Source organism: Drosophila obscura, unplaced genomic scaffold (genome assembly GCF_018151105.1).
Source record: "Drosophila obscura isolate BZ-5 IFL unplaced genomic scaffold, ASM1815110v1 contig_4, whole genome shotgun sequence".
NCBI classification, from domain to species: domain Eukaryota; kingdom Metazoa; phylum Arthropoda; class Insecta; order Diptera; family Drosophilidae; genus Drosophila; species Drosophila obscura.
Genome location: NW_024542828.1, coordinates 4,309,532 through 4,330,260, shown reverse-complemented (window position 1 = coordinate 4,330,260; position 20,729 = coordinate 4,309,532). Strand labels below are relative to the sequence as shown.

The 20,729-nt window shown below is 40.9% G+C and overlaps 3 protein-coding genes across 13 annotated transcripts in view; all 3 read left to right on the top strand.

Annotated features, from left to right (window-relative positions):
* The first annotated feature begins 7,035 nt into the window (after positions 1-7,035).
* On the top strand, positions 7,036-8,271 carry LOC111073817. The gene is made up of 3 exons (XM_041595093.1): positions 7,036-7,275; positions 7,332-7,563; positions 7,626-8,271. The coding sequence occupies exons 2-3, from the start codon at positions 7,385-7,387 to the stop codon at positions 8,056-8,058; spliced, it is 612 nt and encodes a 203-aa protein (XP_041451027.1). The 5' UTR covers positions 7,036-7,275; positions 7,332-7,384; the 3' UTR covers positions 8,059-8,271.
* A 1,152-nt stretch (positions 8,272-9,423) lies between these two features.
* LOC111074587 (protein AF-10) overlaps positions 9,424-20,729 on the top strand; it is a 29,399-nt gene continuing 18,093 nt past the window's right edge. For 6 of the 10 annotated variants that reach the window (XM_022367455.2, XM_022367445.2, XM_022367470.2 and 3 more), the window contains exons 1-5: positions 9,424-9,485; positions 11,673-12,151; positions 12,211-12,407; positions 12,468-13,939; positions 14,213-14,300. In XM_022367455.2, the coding sequence (XP_022223147.2) occupies positions 9,451-9,485; positions 11,673-12,151; positions 12,211-12,407; positions 12,468-13,939; positions 14,213-14,300 (2,271 nt within the window). In that variant the 5' untranslated portion in view covers positions 9,424-9,450. Of the gene's footprint in view, positions 9,486-9,662; positions 9,726-11,672; positions 12,152-12,210; positions 12,408-12,467; positions 13,940-14,212; positions 14,301-20,729 lie in introns of those variants that run through there. The other 4 variants (XM_022367437.2, XM_022367482.2, XM_022367498.2 and 1 more) reach the window with 2 other exon arrangements.
* Positions 15,604-20,145, top strand: LOC111074649 (muscle LIM protein Mlp84B). 2 transcript variants are annotated; one of them, XM_022367519.2, is made up of 2 exons: positions 15,604-15,707; positions 17,925-20,145. In XM_022367519.2, the coding sequence occupies exon 2, from the start codon at positions 17,998-18,000 to the stop codon at positions 19,480-19,482; it is 1,485 nt and encodes a 494-aa protein (XP_022223211.1). In that variant the 5' UTR covers positions 15,604-15,707; positions 17,925-17,997; the 3' UTR covers positions 19,483-20,145. The 2 variants fall into 2 exon arrangements, with proteins under 2 accessions (XP_022223211.1, XP_022223220.1); XM_022367528.2 differs by lacking the exon at positions 15,604-15,707 and adding an exon at positions 16,792-16,868.

The window sequence follows — 20,729 nt, the reverse complement described above, 5'->3', positions numbered from 1 at the left end:
AACCCTCAACCGGGCCCTGGGCAACCATCAATCTGGGGCCCTCCTTTATTTTGTATTTTTCTCAGTGGCTATTTTATTTTTTATTCATTACTTGGAGTTTTGTTTTTCAACAAAATTGTTCTGTTATTTCTACGAGGGCCCTAGGCAACTACTAATCCGGCCCTGGACCTATTCCCGTCGTAAGACTTCATATTTTCTTGGTGTGTTCTGTCGACCCGACCCGCGTCGAGTCGAGGCATTGACGAAGCCCGTTCATAAAATATTTTTTCGTTTTGTTTTGAAAAGCTGATGTTGCGGCGGGCGCGCGGGGTATTTCTTCCATTCTCTTTAAGGCTAGCCTTTGCCTCTGCTTTCGCGTCGTTGAATTATTTCGCTTATATATATATATATATATATATATTATATATATTTCAACAGGTAACAGTATATGTTGATATAGCTGCGAACCGTAGATCCAAGCTTGGCAAGGATAAAATAAAATCGGCTCTTACGATCGTTTTGAAGCAAACCTCCAAGCTGGGCCTGGACAAAAATCGAATGGCCATTGTGTCCGACCACAATAAATCGAATATGGATGCCCTAATGTCGGCTGCACAGGAGTACCCAGTCATTTGGGATATCTTCCACCAGCGTAATGTTGCAGCAGCACACCTGAACACCGATGCAACGGTACAGAAGTTATACGAGCAACAATATACTGCCCTTAATTGGGCGGAAATATTATCAGGGACGCCGACCGACGATGCAAATAGGATCGAGGTGGAGGCCATCCGGAAGATGGTGGAGAAGTACTTCTCGACGCCGCACAGTGGTCGATTCTGCCAATCTGGCAGGCAATAATTAATAACTCAAAAAATAAATGAGTAACATTTTTAAAAATATTTTTGTATTTTGGAATATAAATCCGCGGAGTATTTAAATAAATTTTAAAGTTTTATTTTTTAACTTAAAAACTTTTAAAAATAAATTTAAAAAAAAAATATATTTTTTTTATTTCAAAATATTATAAAATGTTTTTATAAACACTTTATATTAATACAAAAAAAGTATAGGTCAAAATTAAAACTTATGGTCTGTTTTTTGAAGTATTTTAAATTTCTGCTGCACACTTCACTCAGAGGCAAAATTAATTAATTTTTTATTCGCTAACAATCAGTTTCGCTGAGTTTGTTTTTATCAATAATCAATTATTTGAGCGAAAACATTGATCCAACTCGCTTCAGCTTTTTTTCTTACTCAGTTTTTTACGAAACATTGCAAAAAGCGCGTTTTTCGAAACTGACATTTGTCCTACAAAATCAAATAAATTAACGAGTTGCATGTAGTTGCAATTGGTTTTAACACAGAAGATTAAAAAAATACTGGTTTCATAAATAAAAAAAGATTGAAGGCGGAAGGGGGCGGAAGTCAAATATTTTTTATTGAATACTTACCACCTATGATCAAAATGGATGGTAATTTTAATACAATTCAAAAAACATTAATATTTATTTTGCTTTACAAAAAGCCATAAAAAGGCGGTAAAATTTACTTAGGTATCGACATACAAGTTTTTTGCGTTTCAACCGCGTGCAGGTACTGGACTATCGATACGAAAAATATATAAATATAGCAATAAATATCAGTGGGATATTTACTTTCCAAAAATTAAAAAAAATTAACAAGATTCGACATTTTAATTTTTGATTTATTGCCTGCCAGATAGGCAGAATCAACCACTGTGCGCCGAATAGATCTCCACTAAATGTTTCCCGCATCGACTCCAGCCAATTTGAAATGATGGGCCGCATCCTGAAGAAGCACATGAAGGAAGTTATGGCGTACGCAACTACGCAGGCTCACCGAATGGCAGAGCTAAAAGATGACCAATTATACTACGTCACCCGTATTGTTGGTACAATATTGTTAAACACGCCTAAATTCGCAGAAATTATATTATTATTATAAAAATTAATTAATTATAAATGTTCCTTAACTGTATTAATTATTATAAAAATTAATTAATTAGAAATGTTCCTTAACTGTAATAATTATTATAAAAATATAATAATTCTAAATGTTCCTTATTATCTTAATTTATCTGAATTAATTAAAATAAAAATTAATTAATTATAAATGTTTCTTAACTGTATTAATTATTATAAATTATTATTACTTAATTATAAATGTTCCTTATTATCTGAATTTATCTGTATTAATTATTATAAAAATTAATTAATTATAAATGTTCCTTAACTGTATTAATTATTATAAAAATAAATTAATTATAAATGTATGGAATTGTAACAAAAAAATACTAAAATAGCGCCCCATACGATTTTCAAAACATTTTGTTTGAGATTGTAACAAAAAAACTTGTAACTTGAAGAGGTCGTCTAGTGTATACTTTCCATACAAATTTACCGTAACATCCGTGAGCATGCGTTTCGCGAGTTCCTTCTTGAAATGCTCTTTGTCCCATAGAATTGGGAACGCTTTGGAGGCTTCGGTCTTCCTGCTCAACTTCTCTTTCTGGCTCTTTGGCGGCCTGCGACTGGTTGCGTTTCGACACTTCGATATGTCTGCTTATGTTTTTCATCATGGAAATGACTTTAGGTAAGCGACACGACACGGAACAATTCTCACCCCCTGAACAGCATTAATTCTGATTTTCATTGCAGCCATCATCTGTTTTGTGTTTACGCAGTACATGAATTCGTTGTTGGACGAAACTGATACACGAGGATCGTCTTCAACGATAGCATTTCGTGGAAACACGAAAGGAGTAATTAAAGCTTGTTCTGAATATGAAAATATGTTCTTTTTTTATAATCTTAGCGCCTAGTTAAGTTTAGGAGCATGTTCATAGCGGCATCTGCATGTGGGCCTGCTCCTGCATGGGAAAGACGATACTCGTCTAATATTGTTACAAACTTTTCATTTCGAAAATATGTGAGGCACGATACCAAATTGACTTTTCCGATTTTCACATCTGCTATGTGACTCGGGTTTTTGAGGTACTGGATCGTGTTTTTCAGATCGTTAGCTTTAAATTCCACTTGATTAAATGATTTGAAGAGGTAAAACATGGGACAACCGGGGTGGCGGTTTGTGTATTGGTTCGGCTTCTTCGGATATGCTAGTTTCTTCATCCGGCCAGGCTTTGCCGGTCGCACAGGGCCCACAGCTTGTTCCTGGTACTGGGCTGACGCCTTGTAGGCGCTAAAGCAGACAAATACACCTGCGGCATCTGCATGTGGGCCAGCTCCTGCATGTGGGCCTGCATTGGGTGCCTGGTGCTCCATATTAATGGCAATGTGATGCCGCCGTAGCCGCCTCAATAGTGAGCGGCCCTCATCCGCAATGACACCCACTATTGGTTTTATTTGAATATGAATATTTATTAACTTATTTTATTTGAATATGAATATTTATTGACTTAATGTCTAGTTAGATTTAGGGGCTCTGCCTGGTGAATTGGCATAGCCTGCTGTTGGTGGGGCGCTGCCTGGTGAACTGGCATAGCCTGCTGTTGGTGGGGCGCTGCCTGGTGAGCTGGCATAGCCTGCTGTTGGTGGGGCGCTGCCTGGTGAACTGGCAGGTTGAAGTGGGCACTGAAATGATAGGCGCCGGTCAAATACAATTCGCCATCGATATGGTGTACGAAAAAATAAAGAGCCTCGGCTATAAAGAGAAATTAGTGGGTATTGTGGCCGATGGCCGGGCATACCTTTAATATGGGATACCCGGCATCGTCGCTCCATAATGGCAAAACATCCAAAAGGATAAATTGTATATCGACAGCCTAAGGGCGGCTGTAGAAAAAGCGCTTAAGTATTCACAGAAACCCTTTAAATTGGATAGCTTTAGCAACGACAAGCTAGAATACTTGGGGTCAAAAGCTTGCAATGAATATAAAAATTTAGTAAGCCATGCACTGCTGCTCCCAAGTTTAAATGACTCTATTCGCAAAGACAAATGCAGTTTCATTGCAAAAATGTTTGCTACGATCCTTCTGATCCTGACTTCGCGCTACGACGGAGTCCATCGCTAATGGCAATATTTAAACATAACCAATAAACCATAACTTGCTTTTAAATTTTTTATTTTCTTTTATTAGGGTTGCAATTTAATATATACGTTTCGCTGAACTCAACTCCAGCTGATTTGGCCATCTTGGTTACATTACACTAGTCAACACGATTTTTCCTCAAGGAACAAAACGAACTTTTTCTTAAAGATTTGGGGCTTAGAAATGGTTTGATGATATTTTTTTTTTTTAAAGAATTTTTGAAAACTGGTATTTTTTTTTAAAGCTTTTTTCAGAGGTAACGCTTGTTTTTTTCACATAACTCTAGTATCTTACGTCTGGTTGTAAAGAACTTTGCTATTTTGAAAAGATAATTGACGCAGCTAGAAGTTGATGCCAAACACTTTGTGATTTCAGCTTACCGTCTGGGAAATATAAAGCATTGAAATGCAAAAATGATGATTTTTGTGGGGTATTTTTTACGAAATTTTGACTTTAAAAACTCAGGAAAAGTCGAAAAAAAATTATATCTTGTGTTATCTATTTTTTTGTGTATAGGTGCGTTAATTTGGCGTCGTTTAAGGTATCGCTCATTAAAATCTATGGAGAGACTTTGGAGCTAAAATTCGTTAACCAAACCTAAAAAATGGAAAAAATGAACAAAAAATACCTTTTTGAAGGCGGCGGGCCCAACTGCCAATTGGGAACAAAGCAAACGAGCAAGGGTTGTACATTTGGTACCTGATCGCGTTCCGACGCCAAATTAACGCACCTATACACAAAAAAATAGAGGACACAAGATATAATTTTTTTTCGACTTTTCCTGAGTTTTTAAAGTCAAAATTTCGTTAAAAATACCCCACAAAAAACATCATTTTTGCATTTCAATGCTTTATATTTCCCAGACGGTAAGCTGAAATCACAAAGTATTTGGGCTCAACTTCTAGCTGTTTTGATTAACTTTTCAAAATAGCAAAGTTCTGTACAACCAGACGTAAGATATTAAAGTTATGTGAAAAAAACTATCGCTACCTCTGAAAAAGCTTAAAAAAAAAATACCAGACTTCAAAAATTCTTCAAAAAAAAGTTCTGCCATAGAAAAAAAACCATAATTCTTTAAAAAATTTTAAAGCCCCATATCTATCAGAAAAAGTCGGTTTGGATCCTTGAGGAAAAAAAAAGTTCGGGTTTGTCGAGTAGTGTTATTGGCACAGGTAGTGAGCATTCTCTGCCAGTACCAGCTTTGCTCTTTTGGAAAGAAAGCCAATATACTTTTTATCAGTGTTTTCCTATTTGCTGCACTTAATTTCAGGTTTTTCTTCACATAATATTGGCCAATTGTTTTAACAATTTGTGATCGATGACTTTTATTAAGAACGTTTCTGTTTTTTGTTACTTCAAGAATGTTTTCAGTTATTGGATACGATTTTAATATTCCAATCAAATCGTCGACTTTTGTATTAGTCTCAACTTCTTCATTTACAGAAGAGATTTCTGAAAAAGTTTTTAACATACGTCGGTCATTTTGTACAATTATTCCAACACCGTGACTGTCTGAAGTGATTGTTCTTGTCGTTTCATGGTGAAACCTGAGGTGGTGCCGATTCAACGAACATATATTTTTCATATATTTTGATCCACATTTCGTGCAAGTTGCCGTGCCCACTTCTTCATTAAAAACGAAATAATCTCATATGGGATGAAAAGGACTCGGCTTTCTCATAAAACTGACTTCGTTTGTCTCATTTGTAGGCTCAACGAACGTCGAGTCCTTACATGCAACGCGCTTATGACGTAACAACGGTTGTGTTTTTCTACCGAACTTGAGGCATGTTACCGTATCGTCTTGCGCGTTATATTCGAAATAATCTCATATGAAATGCGACGGGGATGTTTTTTCGAAGAGCTTCGGCTTCTTGCAAGCAGGTTCATTGTTGTTGCTGTCGCACAGCACACGCTGCAAAGGTACATTGGGGTTGGTCCTGCTTGGGGGCATGCTGGGGGGGGCCTGCTGCTGGTAATGGTAGGGGTAGGCCATTACAATTACGTTGTGCCGGCACAGGCGCGGCCGTCGTCCGCCATGCCGCCCATTTCGCCATGGTGGGCGGCCATCATCATTGCGAAGGCTCGATCACAAATGGCTGTTCGGCGCTCTTGCCTCTCCCTCAACGTTGTCGTACCGCCACGTGTACGGCCACCGCCAGGGCCACCAAAGTGGAAATGTTGGTGTAACGACATCTGGAAAGGAAAGGAAATGAAAAAGGATATATTATACATATAGAGAATAAATTATATTTAAAACTTACGACTTATCTTTTTTGCAGAAACGTGTTTTTTTTTGCTCCGTACCGTACCAGCTCCGATCAAAAAATGCGATCAGCCGCGGAAAAATCTAGAAGACGCCGCGTTGTCGACGCCACGTGGTCGGGCGTTCAGTTGAGTTGAGCTGAGCTAAATGAGCGGCGGCTCAATTATTGAGCACAAAATAAATATATATATTTTATTTTTAAATTGACCTGCCAAGCTACATATCATATATTGTTGGATTACATTTCATTTTATTTTCATTTATTTATATTTTCTAGAGCGAACAAACTTTAAAGTAAATTTAAAATTACCCGCAAAGTCAGCCATTTATGTGCTCTCATTTTGAGCATTTTGCGTCCATCCTTTTTCTACCGAGTTGGCATCATCTCATCTGCTATCTGGTCACACTCATTTTTCTGCAAACCGGCGCCGGTTTTTGTTTAGTTTAGTTTACTTTTCCAGAAGAGAAGATGGCCGGTGACCAGAACAACCCAAAGCCGACAGCCCTCCTCTACCTCCATGGGACGAGCGTCCATGGAACAAAGACCTGCCCGTTACATTTAGAAGATGGGTTGAAGTGTATGGCCATGCTTCTTCAAGCTCTTCCACTTCTTCAAGTTCCAGCGAGGTAAAGTAAAGTAAATATATCAACATATATTTTATATTTTCATTTATTTATATATTCTAGAGCGAACCAGAATCCGGATTCGCAAGATGCGCAAGATGCCGAAGAACTATGCTGAAAAAATCCTTAGCAAGCCACAGAAAATTGTACTGTGAATTTGGACCAAAGATAAAAAACTTCACATGCTTGTACTGTCCATATAAGAGCGCTCAGCGCTCTCTTATCAGAAGGCATCTCAGGTGAGTCCATGAATGCCACGACGAGGAGCCTGTCGTAATCTCTGGTTCGGACTCGGAATCCAGCTACAGCTCCGACAGCAGCGACGACGAAGTTTGTAAGTACGAACCGAACATTGTTCGAACAATGTTTTACTGATTCATTTTTCTATAGATCAAGATATCAAACTTATTGGGCGCCGTATCAATGTCGCTGGAGCCCCCAAAATGCCACTGCCTGGCTATCATCTGTTCTTGATGGAAAAACACAACGAACTGAAACGCGAGCCTGGCTGGCTGCACCGTACGGGCCTGGAGCACAATCAAATTTTTGCTGAGGAATGGCAGCAGCTTTCGAAGGAGCGCAACGTTCCGTACATGGAAGCAGCAGCCAAGGGCAGAGCTGTGTAAGTTAAGTGACGAACCTTTTACAGTGCAAAAATTATTCTGTTCCCTTTCCTACTAATAGATACAAAAAGAAGATGTTCCGATTCTTCAAGAACCACCCAAAAGTTTTGGATAAAGAGTTGGCAAAGTTGAAGAAAGATACCAAAGAAAAGGCCACAGCAGCTAAGAGGCCAACCGATCACGCTCCCGACCCAGATGATGTTCCACTATCCCAGGTTATCCGCTTGGATAGCAGCTCTGCTGCTGGCAAAAATAAGGAGCCAGTCGCGTCTACAAGCAAAAGTCTACGTCTGTCCACTGAGAGTGTTCCCCTGCCTCTCAATACGCGCCGCACGCCGTCCCGCGCCCTGGACGCCATGGACTACGAAAGCGAAATAAAAATTCAAACAAATCTTTTCGCGTCTGGCCAAGTCGATCATCAAGGGAAATGCTTCGAACAGCGAGACGCTGCTGGAAGAGTGCTTCAAGGAGGAGATACAGGAGGACTCGATTGAAATGAAATGTTTTCGTGTGTACGTGGAGGAACGCCTTGCCTTCAGCTTGTCGACAAGCGTCCGTACGAGAATTACGAGAAATATTTCTGCACGTTTGGTGCAGAGTAAATAGCATTTCGTGCATACACGACAGGAGTTTGTTCTAAGCTTGTTCTGTTCTAAGAATATTCCTAATTATTCCTAATAAGTGCATTAAAATGTAATAAAAATAGCTATGCTATGTAAAATTAATTGAATTATGTAAATTTCAGGCCATAGCGACGATGCAAAAGTTTCATTTGACTTTCGACCAAATAAATACAACAATACAAATACAATCCTATTGTATTTTTGCTTTTAATTTAAAGTATAATATAATATAATTTCCTTCAGTTGACCTATACCAAAAACGGGGAAATATCATACAAAAACATATTTATTTATTTCAGCACTGAACAAATTTAACGGTTTTCGACTTGGGCGCGTCTCCTCCAATACAAAGACGGTGCACATCGATGTCTTCGTGGGTAGCTGCTCGTTTTGGCTATACGTGTAAGAACGTTACAGTTAAGTTTTTGGACATAAGCAATAAGAACAGCGGGCAAAACAATAGCGAGCATATGATTAGGGCAACTATTATATGAATGAATATTGACCTAAAACTAAGCGACTAATTTCTCAACAGCACATATATTGTTAGATTACATTTCAAAGTTTAGCAAAACACACAACAGCAGCATAAATTTCAGAAACCACTTTAATTTAAATTAAATTTAAAATCACCCGCAAAGTCAGCCATTTATGTGCTCTCATTCTGCGTCCATCCATTTTCCACCGAGCTGGCAGCACCGGGCGGTACCGACAGCGTCAGCTGTGTTTTTCAAAAAAACTGTTACAACAAGTAGGCTAAACCACTAAAAAAATGAGAGGTTAAATTGAAGCCGGACATTTTTTCGGTTAATTTAACGCTTGAAATGGAGTTGCAGATGGATTCAAAAATCAATATTTTTCCTTCCCACAGCTGTTTGAAGCAGTGTGACCCTCAGAAATATACCAAAATATACCGTAATTAGCCCAGCACAAGATGACGCTCCATTCGTTGCGCCCAGCGTATATACGAGGATATCCGGAACAAGGTTCCTCGGCCAGTGACATTTGGGCCAAGCAGGAGATCTTGCATTGCATCCAGATCGAGGCAGCATCGGTATTTTTTTTGCGCTAAATCGCATCCGTTGAGTGTGACCCTTCTTTATGACATATTTTCGCTAGCTAACAGGTGATATTTTTTTATTTTTAATACGATATTATCGGTTCGATATTTTTGTCGCCGACTATATCAAGAATCGATGTTTCTCCACCTCTATATACAGAGCAGGTGGTGTTGTCTCTCTCAGGCTTGCACGCTCGCTCTTGATGTGCGAGCGAAACAACAACAAACAAGTTACAAGGTGTGTGTTGGTGTTGTAAATACAGTTGTTGTTGTTGTTGTTGTACGCTGGTGGATGTTCAGCGCCTTTTTTTGTTCGTGTGTTGATTATTTTACTTGCGTGCGTTTTCTTCTAGTGGGCGGCTGTGGAAAATATTGGGGAAAAGCGAAAAGTGAAATATAAACTAATAGCCCAACAAACCACAAGTGCCCCGGCCAGCTCGTTAAGGCTGGTTAAAGTTCTGCTCAAGTGTCAAATTGGGTAAAGAAAATCAATATTATGTTCCCTGTGCGAAAGGTGTTTTGTTAGCGCCCCAATCAGAAAACCACAAAGTACTGTGTGAAAATAGTGTAACAAAAAAAGAGTGGAAAGAATTTCAAGTTTTTGGTGAACCTCCCTCCCCCCAAACGACGCTCCCAAAAAAAGAGATATCTCTTTATATGCGTTGCTTGACCACTTTTGACCGCGCGCATTTTGCCCTCGCCCGAAACTAGTTTTTTTTTTTAATACAATTTGCCTTTTGATGACGTTTTAAAGCCATTTTTGTGTGTGTACGGTACAAGTTTAAAGCAATTTTCCCGAAAAAATCAATAAATTCAAGCTTCGGGTATACACACATTTTCCGTTTGGAGAAATTTAACATGCTTTAAGCGAGAAAAACGGACGTGGGAAACCACCCTCGCACTCCAGCCGCCCCCATTGACTCCACTCGCCTCCCTCCATTGAGAGCATCTTTGGAACGAAGAAAATATATAGAGTAGAGTGCCGTGCCGCTTATATTCCTCCCCCAAAAACACCCAACGCGCCCCCTTTTGCGGCATTTTACATGTGTACATATAAATGGGTATATGTAACATCTTCTCTATATGTGTGTTGAGTGAGTGTGTGCGAATGTATCTGACTCTGTGTATTTTGTAGGCGTGCTCCGTGGAAAGTGCATTGCTCTGCCCCCGTCGCCTCTTTATTGTAAACATTACAAAAGCGGCGTGGAGAGTGTCGGCGGCCTCGTTTCATATATAAAGGTGTTTGTGTGTGTGTGTGTTTATGGGCTTTTACACCGTTAAAGTTAAAGTGCTCGCGCAGTGCGTTTTTCGGCAGTTGGCAACACGTTGACCCAATAACGGTAGAATAGAACTTCAACCGAGAAAGCCCATATGCATGAATGAAACAGAAACAGCGCCCGCATGCCGTTATTATTATTGTGAAATCTCTGCAGATGCTGCGGCGGCGACCCACATAATCCCGCTACTTATGTGCCCGTGTCTGTATGTATGTATGTATGTACGTATATGCAGATGCTGCACAGTGGAACCAAAATTATCCCCCGAATTGTAATGCAGCGTTTTTCCTGTTTTATTTTTGGTGCTGCCTTTTGTTTATATCGAGAAAGCGATTTTGTTGTTCAAGTTCAATGAACCAGCAGCCAATGGAATGCCTTCGGGTGTTAAATGTGTGTGTGTGTGCGTGCACGTTTGTTCCTTTCGAGCGTGTGTGTGAATGTTACCGAAATTTGTTGAGCGATTTTATCACCGTCAATAAATTAAATATCAATATGTGGTGGCAACGTGTGCTGATTTGTTTATGGCCATTTTGATTTACATAAATGATTCAACAAAAAAGAATTGCGTGGCTTATTAAAACTCAGCGAAATTACCTTGACATTGAGAGATTTTCATGTACAACAGCAGTGTCTCTGTGTGAATGTGGGGTTTGTGCGTGTGTCAATATTTTGCCAATGGAGCCCATGTGCCAAGGTATATTAAAGTCAGGGTATGGCATATCTGCTCTTCGGGTGTCATATTTTGCTACTCTCTCGCTCTCATTGTGAAGTTCTTGCACACCCGGGCAGGTGTGGCTGACTGCCTTACCTACTATTTTATATACCTTGCCATGTGCTATCTCCCTCAGACACTGTGGAATCTGATATAAAAAATGTAATGGGAGAAGCATGTAGTGTGAGCGAGAGAATTATATGCTCTAGTTTCGATTTTTATTCAATCTGGTGGCAGCGCAGCGGCAGAGAATCTCCTACTTTGAATCAGCTGTTTGGTGTCGTGAAAACCACATCCATACATACATGTGGATATGTATGTTTGAAGGAGTTAGTGCATAATTGAGAATGTTTGTTGCGTGTAACCTTGGAATGCGACACTGCATCAATAGCTATTATCAATAACCGGGAATAATGTGTCCTTCCTCTCTTTGCAGTTCCAACACAATTCCATCTTCATTTAATACAAAACTGGAGCTAGACTCCAGCAAAGACGACACCATTCACTCCGCAAACTTGAATAAAAAACTCGTCAAGATTAAAAAGTTCAAGCTGGACGATATGAAGGAAATGGTGGGCGGCTGTTGTGTTTGTTCGGACGAGCGGGGGTGGCCGGAGAACCCGCTCGTCTACTGTGACGGCCAAAACTGCATGGTTGCCGTGCATCAGGCATGCTATGGCATTGTGACGGTCCCCACCGGACCCTGGTATTGTCGAAAATGTGAATCCCAAGAGCCCGCTTCCCGCGTCCATTGCCATTTGTGCCCCTCAAAGGATGGGGCGCTCAAGAAAACAGATCAAAACAAATGGGCACATGTCGTGTGTGCCCTGTACATACCCGAAGTGCGATTCGGTAATGTGACCACCATGGAGCCAATACTCATGTCGCAGATACCAGAGGAGCGTTTCCACAAAGGTGAGTAGAATGGTATTCTTTAGATGTTTATATTTTATATACATTTTGGTATTTTACAGCCTGCTACATATGCATGGAGATTGGGAAGTCAGGACGTTCCACTAAGGGTGCCTGCATGCAGTGCAACAAATCAAATTGCAAGCAACAATTCCATGTCACATGCGCCCAAAGCTTGGGTCTGCTCTGCGAGGAGGCTGGCAACTATTTGGATAATGTCAAGTACTGCGGCTATTGCCAGCATCATTATAGCAAACTGGTGAGTATGTGGGGGGAATATATTTATGATCTCCACACTAATCTGATTGCAACTTTGCAGAAAAAGGGCGGCAACGTCAAAACCATACCGCCATACAAACCCATACAACATGACACCTCATCCGATTCGTGTTCGTCGCCCGAAAAGGATATTGACTCCACAATGAATGCAGCAGCTACCTCGGCAACGAGCATTAAGATAACCAGCAGCAGCAGTAGCAGTAGCGCCACCAGCAATGCCTTGAATGCCAGCACTTTGGTGGCAGTCTCTGGAGGCAGCGGCAGTGGTGTGTCCTCATCGTCCAAGCAGCGAAAGAGCAATGCATCGGGCAAGTCATCGAGTAGCAGCAGCAGCAGCTCCTCATCATCATCCACGGGAGTGGTGAATCCATCCTCCAGTACCGCTATCTCGGGCGGTGCCAGCAATCTGCCAGTCGGAGGAAGCCTACTACCATCGAGTAGTAGCACTACTAATATTAGTAATAGTACTAGCACCAGTCTGCCGGCTGGCACTGGAGCAGCAGCAGCAGCTGCTGGCGGTAGCGTGGCCGGTGGAAGTACAAGTGCAATAAATCTGCCTTCCTCTGGCAGTGGCTCTGGCTCACAGAAGGCCTCCAACGCCAGTCAGTCGACAACATCGACAGCCGCCACAACAAAATCTTCGGCCAGCAGTTCGAGCAGTAGCAGCAGCTACAAGGATAAGCATAGCAAAAGCTTGAGCAAGCAATCAAATTCAAGCAAGGAAAAGGATAGCAGCAAGGACATCGGAAACAATCCCCCTAGCAGCAGCACAATAAGCAGTTTCTCCAATTCAACAGCCACCTCAACATCTACCAGCTTTTCTTCGTCGCGAGAAAAGTCATCATCGAAATTATTGAAAAACAAGGACACGGCCATTCAAATGCCGGGTGCCACAAGCAGCAGTTCGAGTATCAGCGCATCCAACACCAGCAATACCCAGCTCAGCAACAGTTCGTCAACCTCAACAGCCGCCAATGGGTCTGGCGCTGTAAGCAGCTCTGTGACTGCCATATTTTCCGCTGCAGCTGCCAGTCACTCGAATCATGCCCAGAACCTCAGTACGAATGGAGGAGCAGCAGGCAGCAATGTAGGCACACATCTGAATGCCAGCAGCAGCAGCACGGGATTTGGTACAGAACTGCGTCCAGGCAGCAGTAGCGCTTTGAATGACTCTTCTTCGGCCTTTGCGGCAAGCAGCAGTGCAGACACTTTGCCAGGCGCTGGTTCGTCTGCAAGTAATATGTCTGCAGTCCTGGGCCAGAATTTAAGCGGAGGAGGAGGAGCAGTCTCCTCCACTGTGGCCACCAATTTGACCACAAACAAGACATCATCATCGTCTGCAGCAGCATCAACGTCGTCTTCCTCCAGCAATCCCACACAAACCACGAGTGTGGCATCCAAAAAACGAAAAGCCGATTCGGTGAAGCAGTCAAGCGGCAGCGGCCCCCCCATTATCGCCCCATCGGTTTTGGACGATAGCAATAGGTGGGCTTCGAGAACGGCAAAGAAAAGGTCTTTTATAAGTTACAATTTTTCCAAATTTCCTTTGGTAGTTTAATAAGGGCTCTCCAACGTCTTACCCAGCAGACATTGGGAAACCTGTACTTCCGATAATTATCATTTTGTAATAGTTGTAAAGGTCTCTCATTGGAGAGCAGATTTTTTTTAATTGTAGAAATTATTAATCGACTCGACTAACATCGTATCAGACCTATTTTCTTACCCTAAATCTCAATAATTTGTATATCAACTATTTATTGATTTCTGTTTTTTATAATTCAATAGTTCATTTCGTGAAATAATCAAGGATCCACACGTGACTCTGACGGCACTAACAGATTTTGAAAAGGAAATAGAAAAGAGCTCCAAGAGGGTAAGTTTTATTCCAACAAATTGTTTATCTTTAAGTATATATTTTTGTGTTCTATAAATAGGCTGATAAACAATTGAATGTATAAACCAAAGAGTATGGTAAAGATTTTTCACTCTTGAGTTATTGATTTTTGTATCTCTTGAGTGACTTTTCTGTAATACTTTTCCGATCTCTCTCTGGCTACAATGTTGTATTTTGAATGATGTTTTACACTTGTCTAGAGCATGTCATGTCCATATTGTTTGCCAGAGAGAATACACTATAATATTAGTTATAGAAAATATCTATATATTCGTTTCACTTGCCAAAAGTTTAGGGCGCAGGCGCTTTTTACCGCTCTCGTATCATATTTATAGGTAGAAGAACAAAAAAAAAAATGCAATTATTCTGTAAATGAATTTCTATCGAAAGCGCAAGGTGTGCGTGGAATTATACTAAAGTGGGAACTCAAAGGAATTCCTTGTTTTTCCATATTACCCTTTAAAGTATTTTGTGGAGGGATATAGACTTTGGGATTGGGAGAATTTTTCGTTCCTAAACGATTACTGAAATTATTGTATTAATCATATCTGAAGATGAATGAACTATTTTTGATTTTTATCTCGAGCGGTTCGGCTCCAAGGGTCACGAGTACTGCACCATATCATTATCGTTACTACTCCGATCCTTCCTTGATCGTAGGCGCACATAAAGAATGCATTAAAGAACTATCTTCTAGGGTACCTTACAGTCTCATAGTCTCTCTTTTTCACGCTTGTCTATTTCCATTTTCCCCGATTTGATTGATGTACACTCGACATTACCCCCATGCCCCATTAATTTTCTGTTTGAATCACAAAAATGCATGGCAAAAATACCATTGAATTGAAATTTAATTAAATGCAAATGTACATGTTAATTTATTGATCGACATCGACTTTGAATCAGACAACAGCACCTACCATATTGTTGATTCAACGGAAAGTATAACAGAAATACATACCTTCATATGTATATCTCTTTTTGCCTTGTCATGAGAAGAGCCTCCACCTGGAAAAATTCTGAATAAAATTCAGAAAGAAAATGTTTCATAGATGAAATTTATTGGAATAATATGTATATATACTTTGGTGATTTGTTGGGTTTGTTGGCTCATGTATTTATTGTTGTTCTTCTGTGCTACTGATGGTAGTATTGTTGTCTATATAGTCATCCCTATCGTGTGGCTTTTGGCGACATTTCGATGTGGTTGTCGTTGTAGCCGTTGTGCCGTGTGCAGACAAAGACTCATAGGCAGCGCCACAGCGACAGCATCGAGAATTATGACAATTTTGTAGAGCGATCAGTCGAAAATCGTTGTTAATCGAAGCTAAAACTAAAATTAAGAATATATTTTTCCTTTGCGAATCTTATTATTACGAACGAAAAGTAAATATGCAAAACCATCATACAATTGAGGGACAATCACAATCCCCCCCATCTGTATTCTCATATAATCCAAATATTCCAACAATTCAGTGCCTGTGCAAAAATATCGGTTAAAGCAATGAAGTTTTGTCCCCAAGTTTTCTCCAGTTTAATTTTAGAAATTGTGTGAAATTTTGACTCATATTCATGTGACCCACAAAAGATGGGAGGAATGCTGTGTGGCTCCACACTCCTACTCTTATTTATAGATTTGGATATTTTTTAGTGGAAAAAGCCTATACACGCAGCTGTCTGACTCAATGAAATTTGAATTGTCTATGGGGATTTTTCCATATTTCGGCACAGTGAACAGTAGAAAACATTTTAGTACATGTACTAAACGGTGGTACATATTCAAATAATTTGAAGATAATCAAGTCAAATAAGTTTAAATGGGAAAACATAAGTAAAACTTAATGTTGACCAGATATGCCACATCGGATATGTTCTAAAAATCTTTAATCATTGAAATTTATACCTAAATGAGTTGTTACCAAACGTTTTAGTTAAACGTTTCATATATTTAGATTTCAGTATTTAGCGTTTAAATTCATAGAAAATACAGCCAAAGGATATAAACAAATTCCCAGATGCTTAATTATGTTGATTATAGTATGTGTACCCCCACCGAGAAAATGCAGCTACCGCAAACTTTACGATCTTGCTCCCTTCTCACCCCCAGGGGGAAAAGCGTATTCACACAACATTTTTACCCTCAAAAACTAAGCGAACATAAAAAACACAAACTGAAACGGCCAGAGGCAAGAAGAAGCGATTGTAGAATGTGAATAAAAAAGAAAAAACGAACAAAATACAAGTTGAAAAACCGCAGAACTGCTGCTGTTGCTCCCCAATACAATCATAATATTTCTTTCCATCCCACTCTCTGGGCGAGATGATATTAGATGAAAAACTGAAAATGAAAATGAAGGAAAAGTGCTCCGTGCTGCTGCTGTTGCTGTTGCCGCATCTAAAGTTTCTCAACTCAAAAAAACTGTGAGCAGGAAGAATCATCTCGGACTCGGCCGTGCCGTGTGCACTCAGAATTATATAGATTAGTTTGCTTTGAGCAATCTTCCAGTTCAGTACTCGGCGCTTCCGTGTGTGGTTTTAGTGCGTTGTGTAGGTTCCCGTTCGGTCATATATCTATATCTAGACACAGCTTTTTAACCGATATTTGCACAGTTTGTCTGTAAACTGCATCATAACCCCCACCTGCATCTGCATCTCTAATCTAAACCATCCCCAAGCGATACCTAGATATCATAGATTGTGTGCTTCGGTGATTCAGATCTCAAAAGTGTTTTTAGTACACACACTCTCACACATCACATCATATCCCATATATCTGTCATAGCCTCGCGGTCACTTTTTTGTGTGTTTCTACCTGTCTGGGTTTTATTTTTATACAAAAATATTCTGTATTCTGTATAGATACACATTTATTGCTCATGTTTTTCTGTGATGTTTAAAGAATTTTCCCTGAATTTTTCGTCGAGAAAAAGTGAGAAAGAAAGCATAAAGAGGGAAAAATCTTCATTAATATTACGTATACGTCTGTGGTTGGGTTGGGTAATTTTTCAAGCACCAGGCGATGACGTTTCTGACGACTGACAGATAAGGTTTTTGATAGATGATCTACATAATGTAAATTGAGGGATAAATTAGTGAAAAGATCACTTTGATTTTTCAATGAACGCAGACAAGATGACCCAGATGAAGGCCGCCATGGGATTTCGACTGTTTTAGTTCATGTACTAAAGACATTGAATTAGATGAATTGAAGATGTTATTCATAGATCTAAACTAATGTTTATGATTTTAGAACGTATACTAAATTATTTGCAACATTTTAAAATCAGATGTGTACGAATAAATTTGATTTAAAGCTCGATCTAAACTTATATATCGGTTCTAAAAATGTACTAAAGCTTGTTTACGCGTTGTAGGGTTGATAAAAAACCATTTTATATATTTATCTACAGACTTTTCGGATTTAGATCAGTACCAAAAATTTGCTTAATTTTAAAAACCCTGTTTTCTGCTGCAGAAAAGGCAGGTGCTTACCTCATTCATTGCTTTCATCAACCACACAACGCTTTTCGTCCCCCAATTCCACGCTAAAGCCCCAAAATTCGATTCTATGTGTTCTCTTTTGCTCTCTCTGTGCACTTTCAGATAATAAGAATAGTAATTTGTACTCTCGAGTAGATCCTTTCGATAGCGAACACACACAGAAAACGAAACAGAAATGCCTTTCCAAACGATCGAGGCTCCGAAATGTCCGCGCTGCAGCAAGAGTGTGTACGCGGCCGAGGAACGTCTGGCCGGTGGCTATTCATTCCACAAGAATTGCTTCAAGTGCGGCATGTGCAACAAATCGCTGGACTCCACCAACTGCACAGAGCACGAGCGGGAGCTGTACTGCAAGACCTGCCATGGGCGTAAGTTCGGGCCCAAGGGCTACGGATTTGGCACCGGTGCCGGCACACTGTCGATGGACAATGGACAACAGTTCCTGCGTGAGAATGGCGATGGTCCGTCGGTGAGGAATGGCGCACGCTTGGAGCCTCGTGCCATTGCCCGTGCCCCCGAGGGCGAGGGATGCCCACGCTGTGGCGGCTTTGTGTATGCCGCCGAACAGATGCTGGCTCGCGGTCGAGGCTGGCACAAGGAGTGCTTCAAGTGCGGCAGCTGCAAGAAGGGACTCGACTCGATCCTGTGTTGCGAGGCGCCCGACAAGAACATTTACTGCAAGGGCTGCTATGCCAAGAAATTCGGCCCCAAGGGCTACGGCTATGGCCAGGGCGGCGGCGCCCTCCAGTCCGATTGCTATGCCCATGACGATGGTGCACCGCAGATCCGTGCCGCCATCGATGTGGACAAGATCCAGGCCCGTCCCGGCGAGGGTTGTCCCCGTTGCGGCGGCATGGTCTATGCCGCCGAGCAGAAGCTGTCGAAGGGTCGCGAGTGGCACAAGAAGTGCTTCAACTGCAAAGACTGCCACAAGACGCTCGATTCGATCAATGCCAGCGATGGACCCGATGGCGATGTCTACTGCCGCACCTGCTACGGCAAGAAGTGGGGACCCCATGGCTATGGCTTTGCCTGCGGCTCGGGTTTCCTGCAGACCGATGGCCTCACCGAGGATCAGATCAGCGCCAATCGTCCCTTCTACAACCCAGACACCACATCGATCAAGGCGCGCGAGGGCGAGGGTTGCCCCCGTTGCGGTGGCGCTGTCTTTGCTGCCGAGCAGCAGCTCTCCAAGGGCAAGGTGTGGCACAAGAAGTGCTACAACTGCACTGACTGCCACCGCCCGTTGGACTCGATGCTGGCCTGCGATGGACCCGATGGCGATATCTATTGCCGGGCCTGCTATGGCAAGCACTTTGGACCCAAGGGCTTTGGCTATGGCCATGCCCCCACTCTGGTGTCGACCAGCGGCGAGTCCACCATTCAGTTCCCCGATGGCGGTCCCCTGAACGGAGCACGCACCTCGGGCGGATGCCCACGCTGTGGCTTTGCCGTGTTTGCCGCCGAACAGATGATCAGCAAGAGCCGAATCTGGCATAAGCGTTGCTTCTACTGCTCGGACTGTCGCAAATCTCTGGACTCGACGAATCTGAACGACGGACCCGATGGTGATATTTATTGCAAGGCCTGTTATGGCCGCAACTATGGAACCAAGGGATGCGGATATGGTATCGGCGCGGGCGCCTTGACAACGTTCTAAAAGATAAACGATTATATCTGTGAACCGTTCCGTTCCGAATTTTCTGTCTAATCTATCCCCCCTCTGTCTATCCCCCTACTTGTTTTAACTAACTTTTACAGCAATTAGCTAACTTAGTATTCGTTTTCTTCCAACGATATTTCGATCAACGATGCAACAAATCTATTTTTCTTTTAGGTTATGTGAGAATAAGCTTAAAAAAATAATAAAAACTTGAACAAAAAAATACTTGAAAACTGCAACCAAAAGAACTTACGAATCGAAAAGCGAAACTAAACATCGAAACCAATGATCTAATGATCTAGAACGACAACCAACGGCAGAGGCCCATGAATTAAGGCTTAACTTTTGTGGAGGTACAGTCCCAGCAAACGCACAGGACTTATAGGAGGAATTATAGGGAAACGAAGCGAGCCAAAAAGTCGTTTATATTTATTTTTTGTACACAAAGCAAAGTGTGTTTCATGCTCCAAAACAAAGAAACATACTTTGAAAAATGTTATTTACTACTCATGATACGATAAAAGATGAACGATGAATGATAAAATGAAGAAATGATGATTGATATATGACGATGATGTATATTTAGATGATTTTTAGTTCTTACGATACATATAAACTTACGAAATCTTGATTATTTATAATGAAATATTTTCAAACAAATTTCTCATCACTCTTTAATCTCTTCAAAAAAATCGCTCTAAATTCCAATACGGATTTGGATGTAGAAAAAAATTACTTATATATCATACAACAAACATACACACATACATATAACATCCAAATAATATATATAGCCCCAGTGGGTTCCATGAAAAACAAAAAAAAACTAATTTCGAAATTGTTTTTCGTAGTTTTAATTGATTTAATTGGGTGCAACATACCACAGATATCTTTACCTGTCTGCCTACCTGTGCTGTGTGTTTGAATGGCCACATCTAGTAGATGGACGTATAGATGGATTGAATGGAATGGATGATGACCTGGTGGTATCCATGGTGGGTGGGTGGATTTCGGTTTTTTGAATTGAGCCACCTCATCGGATCTATATATAGATTCTCCTCGATTCGGTTCTCGACCGACTAAACATCATGAAAAATAATTTCTCAACTATACGCACAAGAAAAACAACAACAAAAAAACCGTTCTCTAAATATACATAGAGATTCTCTTGTGTGTTTTTGAGAGAAAAACACATTCGAAAATGTTCCATAACTCGCCGTATCCAAATGATTTTCTAAATATAA

Bases quoted from the DNA above. Each gene is read 5' to 3' on its own strand.
- LOC111074649 (XM_022367519.2), top strand. From the start codon at position 17,998: ATGCCTTTCCAAACGATCGAGGCTCCGAAATGTCCGCGCTGCAGCAAG.
- LOC111073817 (XM_041595093.1), top strand. From the start codon at position 7,385: ATGCCACTGCCTGGCTATCATCTGTTCTTGATGGAAAAACACAACGAA. The intron at 7,564-7,625 runs GTAAGTTAAGTG...TCCTACTAATAG, and splicing joins GCAGCCAAGGGCAGAGCTGT to ATACAAAAAGAAGATGTTCC.